Source organism: Apaloderma vittatum, unplaced genomic scaffold (assembly GCF_000703405.1).
Source record: "Apaloderma vittatum isolate BGI_N311 unplaced genomic scaffold, ASM70340v1 scaffold15172, whole genome shotgun sequence".
NCBI classification, from domain to species: Eukaryota; Metazoa; Chordata; class Aves; order Trogoniformes; family Trogonidae; genus Apaloderma; species Apaloderma vittatum.
The window spans coordinates 1-7,615 of record NW_009701993.1 but is presented as its reverse complement, the minus strand read 5'-3'; the positions used below and the strand labels follow the sequence as shown (position 1 = coordinate 7,615).

The window sequence follows — 7,615 nt, the reverse complement described above, 5'->3', positions numbered from 1 at the left end:
AAGACTTCCAAGATCATCAATTCCAACCGTTAACCTGGCAACGCCAGGTCCAGCACTACACCATGTCCCCGAGCACCACGCCCACGTGGCTTTTAAATACCTCTAGAGACGGTGGCTCCTCCCTGGGCAGCCTGTTCACGAGCCTGACAACACTTTCAGCAAAGTTTTTCCTCATATCCAATCTACACCTCCCCCAGCACAACTGGAGGCCATTTCCTCTTGTCCTGTCCCTCGTTACACAGAAGAGACCAACCCCTGGCTTGTTAGAGCCTCCTTTCAGGGAGCTGTAGAGAGCAAGACGGTCTCCACAGCCTCGTTCTCTCCAGGCTCAACAACCCCAGTTCTCTCAGCTGCTCCTCGTAAAACTTGTTCTCCAGACCCTTCACCAGCTTTGTGGCCCATCTCTGGACACGCTCCAGCACCTCAATGTCCTTCTTGTCCTGAGAGGCCCAAAACTGAACGCAGGATTCAAGGTGCAGCCTCACTGGTGGGACTATCACTTCCCTGATCCTGCTGACCACACTATTTCTGACAGGCCAGAATGCCCTTGGCCTGTCATCAGAAGCGCTTTCTAAATATGGAACAAATCTGCTACACGACAGTCTCTCTCCTTCTCCTGAACCCCACCTCAGTCCATGATATTCGCTTCCCTTATCCCCGTGCCCATCTCCCCGTACACACAGCGGCAGCTCTCTGAGCACTCCAGGGCAGCATCAACGCAGCACTTCATTAAGCCAGCAAGTTGCCTCTGAGGAAACACATGTGGTGAAGCTCAGCACTTGACTGTCTGGCTTCTAACCAGCTGAGGTCCAGCTTGCCCCAAGATGTGGCTTCTTACTCCTGTCCCTGTGTCACACTCACAGCTTGCTTTGAAGCTCAGGGCCATGTCCATTCTCTTCAGACCTCTTCTGCAAATCCCCTTCCCATTTGTCACGTACAGCACTGAGCCCTTCAAGGCTCTAATTTTGTCTTATGAGACCAGGAGCTGCAGCTTTCCACAGCTGTGCTTACACTGCACCACGATTCCTTTCCCATACTTTCACCACGCTCTTATTTTTCAGATTTAACTTTTCTCTCACTCCTGCTGCGGAAAGCAAGGGCTGAGAACTGCGGCGTTAATGTTTTTATAGCACGCAAATATATACACGCACGCACTGATCACGTTATAAACAGCGTGCGTTTGAAATGAACACTGAAATGTGATCGAATCAATTCGTTTTAGAATATGAACATCCAGAAACAGTAGCAATATGGTATTCGAATGAGCTGGAGCTCAGCATTCCAACTGCACGACGCCCAGAGGTTATTCCACAGTCTCCCCCTCCAGCACACGGTACAAACACACGTAACAAACCAACACTTTACACACAAGGTGAAGACAGGCAGTCTCCTCCGCTCTTCAAATGAAGAAACTCCCACTCGTATGTTTTTGCAAGCCAGACACATCACGAAACGCAGAGCTTGCAAAAATTACGTTGCAAAGAATAACCAAGTCAAACCCAAATATTTGCTCCGTGGACAATCAAGAACGTTTGTTTCATGTAGGTGGTTTATTGTAAGAATTTAGATCTCTGGAGCTTTACCACTTCACAAAATAATAGAGCAGCCTTGCTAACACAGACACAGGCAGGTTAAACCATATGCTCAGAAGAGCTCTTCTTCACCTGTAAGGAAAATGGAAGCAAATTAAAACCTTTTAAAAATTATTTATTTAAAACCTTTCTCTCCTCAAATTTGAACACTTCAACTCACTAATATTCTTCACCCCTCCCCACCCCAAAGTCCTTATCATGTCTATTTTTAACTTGAAGTTTTACATTTTGAATATGCTTATTTTGCTATAGAAACCTCTTTAGGTACAAGGTCTTAGACAGAGACATTGCATAAGGTCAGGGCACTATGAAAAACTTAAAACAGTAACTGTAAACAAAACCAATAACCCAGAAAATAAAACACAGAAAGGTATACCAATTGCGGATGTACGCCATCATGGATATATTTTGCCTAAAATTATTGACACTGAAGAACTTTTTGTTCAGACAGTTTCAAACTAGCAACAGGCAGCTTATCAGCTTTTTGGGAAAAGAAGTTTGAGCAACAAATTCCGACTTCCTCATCTGACTTCAAGATTTTCTGTGTTAATTCATTTCAAAAGGCAATCTAGTCTCTACTTCAGAACTTTACCTCTTGGATTTGGCTGAACCGCTTTTTCCGATTAATCCCTGGTTATGGTATTACGAGAGAAAACAGAACAAGCAGGTTAGGAAGCATCTCATGCAAATTCAGGCAAAACTATGCACGTATTTATGACCACAAATGTATTGTGAGGAGCACAATACAGCACGTAACTGCTACACGGAACGTATTCCAGGCATTTTGTAAACACACAGGATATCAACACAGGTATTTGCATCTCACTATAGCACAGATTTTTAACTGTTAGATGCAATATGCATTAGCTATATGCAGTTGCAAATTGTGGTCTAAGCCCACACATTTGTAACTTGCAGCACACGCTTTCACAAAACTTTTTTCTTGGGGAAATAAGCAAAACACCAAACTTGCAAAACACTGAACTTAAAGTAAAATACACACTTGGTATCAACAGACTCTGGAAATTCCCTCCTCCTTCCAATCCCATCCCCAGTCTCAGCTTCTGACCACCATCACAGGTTGATTTACCCAAAAGCATTTCAGTCACCTGAGTTGCTCTTCACCACCCAATGGTACTGGGCTGTTTGAGCAGATAGAGCAGGAAAAACTCAGGTAGAAGGGAGGAGGGAGGTAAATCCGCTCAAAAGCCAAAAAGGAGGAAAACCACTGTCTGTTCCGGCAAGGATGCATGTTGAGGCTAGAAATGTATTTACCAGCTTTTTAACTTTATCTGGCCAAAAACGACCGCCAAGCTTCACACTTGTTAGTAGAACTGCACAAGCTGAAAAACTTGGGAGTCGTGCTATGGATCATCTCCCCTTCAGTTTTAGGACCTACGTGCCCTAACCTCTCCCAATAACCTGAAAGGAGTGGGACGTAAAGCATTTGTAACAACAACTATTTTGTGTTTGTGCAGGTACTCACAGAGCAGCAGCCCCCGAGATGATCTCAATAAGCTCCTTGGTAATGACGGCTTGACGGGTACGGTTGAATGTCAAGGTCAATTTGTCAATCATCTCAGCTAGGAAAAAAATTAAGATTGGAATTAAAGCATTTAATCAGTTTTTAAATGCAGACAAAGAGAAGCTGTAGGAACAGAATTATCAAATAGACTTGTAAATCCATGCAAACAATCAAGAGGCTTACTGCACTTATTCTTTTCCCCTGCAGATAACACTACTCATAGACAATCTAGAAACTTGCTAATTTGGCTTGAGGCATCAGAGTTAATCATCTGAGGAACAGCTGACAGCCTAGTAAATACCATGGTATGACATGGCTTATTTTAACATAACACAAGCACACATTACTTGCTTTTAAATTCCATTTCTCTGTCAATTAACTACATTGGTATTTCCTTCAAGTTCCTGTTGCTCTGTCAGAGGGAGCCAGATTTTTTTTTCTTTCTTCAATATTTCTTTTAAAGTTTTTTAAACGCAGAAGGTAACAACTCTTTTAGGATAAGGCAGTCAGCAGAGAGCCACGCCTACAGTTCCAGGTAGCCCAAAAACCATGTCACATCACCTTCACTCGGTCACCAGTATCTTTTACTTCTTAGGACTGAAGTCTTATCACCATGCTGCACCAAAATCTTTCAGCTGTCTCCCACCAATACCAACTGCACACTCCGCACTGCGCTCTGTTTGGACACCTTCCAAGGAATACTCATATATTCTCAACTTGCTGCAAGACAGGTGGCAAAGCACTTAACCACTGTTTCAGTTTTGCCACCTTTAAACTGGTGCAGTATTAACTGCATTGGGCTCACAAGTACGTACAGGCTTACAAAAACTTTGGAAATCCTCAGACCAGCGACATGAGAAGACTGTAAAGAGTATTTGGTCGTGACAAGATTAGTTTAGCATTTCATATTCTTTCTAAAGAATCTGTTATTTCGCTTCCAGGCACCTAATCTGGTTTCTCATGGAGTTGACAGCAACCCCTCCTTGCAGGGACTAAATAAGGTTCACGGGTTCAGAAAAGAATCCCAGTTGAACTGGCTCAAAAAAAACCCTCAAACAAAAAACCAAACAAACCAGACTTAAACTGGAATTAAGCAAGAAACCAGCTCACTTCTTATCATTTTGGGAGCAAAGAATTAAACAAAGGGAGGTCAGTATTTTCATGTCAAACCACTGAAGTCCTGGGAAGGCCCCAGAGTAGACTTACAAGCATTTTTGCTGGCGTTGTCCATAGCGGTCATCCTAGCACTCTGCTCGCTGGTGGTGGATTCTTTCAGGGAGTAGTACAGGATATTTGCTAATGTAAATTCTTGGTAGTTTCTCAGCACATCGGCATCAATATCATCATAGATACTTAGGCTTTCTGGAAGGTATGAGAGAGTAGACTTAGAAAAATCCAAGCCGGCAAAACAATATAATCCCATGTGAAAGACTACTAGGCTAGCCAGCTTCTCTACTTAAGGCAGCGTGGAGGGATTTTCTCTATCTACAATATGTACTTCCACAAAAAAAAAAATCATCTAAGTAGCAGAGAGATTAAGTATTTTGTGTCTTTTCATTCAATTTAACACCAGGAAAGTCAGATTTTGGCCAAAGCCACATATATTATTGGTGTATTACATTTAATCTTCCCATACAATGCTGCAGAAACGTTCCAGGGTATTTTTATCGAGTAGTGCAAAGTCACTCAGTGCCCAGGCAGTTCAGTGCTGAAAACACTGGGACTGACAGAGTTTTGCATGTTCATTCTTAGCTCTTCCTTGAGAGAGAAACTCAAATCAAAATAATTCAACTGTTCTTTTTAACCTTCCTGCCCCACAGCACCTGTTAAAACTTATGATACATGCACCACGCTAAGATGTTTTAATACCATATTCTCATGTTCAGAGCACTTTTTCTGCAATTTATCATTTCACATAACTGGTGGTTTCTAGTTCACTACTTACCAGAGCCAGCAACTGTTTCAAGGGAGAAGATTGGTTTTTCATCGGTCTTGTAGGAGATTACAGACCTGTATAAAAACAGTGTCGTAAGGTCAGTTGAACTGAAGAGCCTAAATTGAGTGTTTACAATCAAATTCGGAAAGACAACTTCGGGCTTTCCATTTCCACAGCTTTCTGATACTCCTGATAGAGAGATCTCAGATATCACGTGGGTATGATGTACTGACTAGATACAGTAGCACTCACTGTACAAATAAAAAGAGATTTCCAACCACAGCTAGTAAAAAAACCCCAAAGCCTCTGCATGCACAACAAGAAGTGCTCCCTCCTCAAGAAACAAAGTAAATGTACAATTCGCAGTCAGTTTTTGTATAACTTCATTGGAATCATAGAATGGCCTAGGCTGGAAGGGACCTTAGAGATCATCTAGTCCAACCTCCCTGTCATGGGCAGGGACGTCACCTCTCGACTAGACCAGGCAATACACGGGGACCGAGCGGGAATCGAACCCGCGACCTCGGTGTCGGTCATTGTTGTCGGCACCACACTCAAACCACTGAGCGAACCAGCCCCCTTATCGGGCCAACGTGCTCTTGCAAGCCTTCTACCCAGTGTTCTCCCAGTGCAGTTCCAGTTCAATCTTACCTGAACCGATTGTAGATGACAGAGCCTTCATCAAACTCATACCCAGAGTTTAACAACTCTAAGGCAATGGCTGAAGCATCTCCAAAGCTCGGAGGTCTCCGTCCCACTTCTTTGAATGTCATCAGGAAGTAATTGCTATGTGTCCTAGAGTAACATCAAACCGAGGTTACAACTAAGTGGATGCTCTAACGTAAAATTATGTGGCACCGAGAGGCAATGAGCTGCAGCAACTTCAGCATTCGGAACTAAGCATTTCACTGAATTAGGCCCTGAAATAAATTTTGCTTTTTTTCTAGTTAAGATAAACACACACTTGTAGTAGTGCTACAGTTGCCAACTTTCACACTTTTATTCCAAAACCATAACAATGCTGTGCAGCAGTTTCACAAATATCCAGACGTTCAAAAGCTCTGTTAGTGTATTTGCAGGTTTTCCTTTTTTTTCTTTTAAAAAAAACCCCTTGAATTTAGCAGTTTTATTTCCACCACAGAAAACAGCCCAAAGCCTTCTTTTTACCTCTGAAGCAGGCCTCTGATCTTATCACCGACCCCGACCACCATAACTTCTTTTCCTGCATTTGAGAGGTTGGTAATCTCGTTCTTCAAGGTTTTAGCAATAGATGTATGGATAGCACCACAGAGACCTCGGTCAGAGGACACACCAATAAGGAGGTGCTTCTTCTTGTCCTCAGGTGCCTTTATTTCTGCTTTCTCATAGAGAGCTAAAAAAAAAAAAAAAAGATAGGCAAGTTACTCTAAGGTGCCAGAAAGCAAACAGGCCATATTAAATTACCTTTGAATTTTTCTAAATAAAATGATTTCTAAAGGGATTCCAAATCACAGCTGGATGAATTTTATCTCCCTCACAATCATACAAGCTTCCGCATGATCCGACCACTGGTGACAAAGAAAAAATTCGAAGCCAGTCACATCTCTGCATCAGATATCACACCATCAACGCCGTTATATCACACCATTAACGTTGTTAATTAGTTAAATTCACTGTGCAACTCCGCTGCTTCAGCAGCCCACGAGTTTGCAAAGAGGTCTGGCAGTAGCTGTAGGTGCTACAGAAGTAGGACACGATTCCATTAACAGATAGAAGCAGTCCAAAAATTCAGAGTTATGGTGCTTTTATGATTAATGAAAACAACCACACAAAGTTAAAAAAGTAACCAGGACTCATAATTTTCACATTAGAACTCTTTAACAATCACTTTCCATCAACTTTGAAGGAATACTCAAGGTGGCCTAGAGATGCAGAATCTTTTGGGGAAAAAAAACCCACAAAAAACTACCAAAAGGTTAAAAAGTCTAGGCATTTTATCACCACCAGGAAAGTCTTCCTCTTCCGTTCCCACATCACTCTGTGCAAGAGTGTCCTCTCACCCAGTGCTCCCGTTCCATAGACTCTCGCGGGCTTCAGCTCCCTCTCGGCTCTTGCGTACTTTGCTGCAGAAACCATCTTCATGGACTTGGTAATTTTCTGAATGTTCTTGATGGACTTCAAGCGCCTGGTAACTACAAGGTGAAGAGCTGAAGGTCACAGGCTGTACTGGGCATAACGACATCAAAATCAAGCACTAAAAAACTAGCAAGAGCCATCCAAAAACATCTCTCAAAGAAGAAAATGAATAAACAAAGAAATAACCGATGCACAAATAAGCCTCTTTAGAAGCGACGGTTTTTACCCCATACATAGCATTTATTTAATATTTAGCCCAACATGAGATCTATTTACTCTTCTCTTTCCTTCCATGTCTGAATATTTCACAAATATATCGTCTGAGGTATATTTTCATATTTTCCCTAACAATGAGGTTGACGGGGGAAGACCCAACATTGTAATGAGACTGGATAAACTTCCTCCTCTGTTCAGACTACAGCAAAATGAGATTCATAAAAATACTGG

The 7,615-nt window shown here is 42.3% G+C and overlaps 1 protein-coding gene across 2 annotated transcripts; it reads right to left on the bottom strand.

Moving 5' to 3' along the window:
- Positions 1 to 1,531: 1,531 nt before the first annotated feature.
- Positions 1,532 to 7,257, bottom strand: ATP5C1 (ATP synthase, H+ transporting, mitochondrial F1 complex, gamma polypeptide 1). Of its 2 annotated transcripts, XM_009879368.1 has the most exons (8): positions 7,093 to 7,257; positions 6,221 to 6,425; positions 5,705 to 5,848; positions 5,063 to 5,127; positions 4,324 to 4,479; positions 3,079 to 3,175; positions 2,185 to 2,222; positions 1,532 to 1,664 (listed from the first exon to the last, which is right to left on the bottom strand). In XM_009879368.1, exons 1-7 carry the CDS (start codon positions 7,172 to 7,174, stop codon positions 2,216 to 2,218), a joined length of 756 nt encoding a protein of 251 aa, XP_009877670.1. In that variant the 5' UTR covers positions 7,175 to 7,257; the 3' UTR covers positions 1,532 to 1,664; positions 2,185 to 2,215. The 2 variants fall into 2 exon arrangements, with proteins under 2 accessions (XP_009877670.1, XP_009877671.1); XM_009879369.1 differs by lacking the exon at positions 2,185 to 2,222 and having other exon boundaries at positions 1,534 to 1,664.
- Between the last annotated feature and the right edge of the window lie 358 nt (positions 7,258 to 7,615).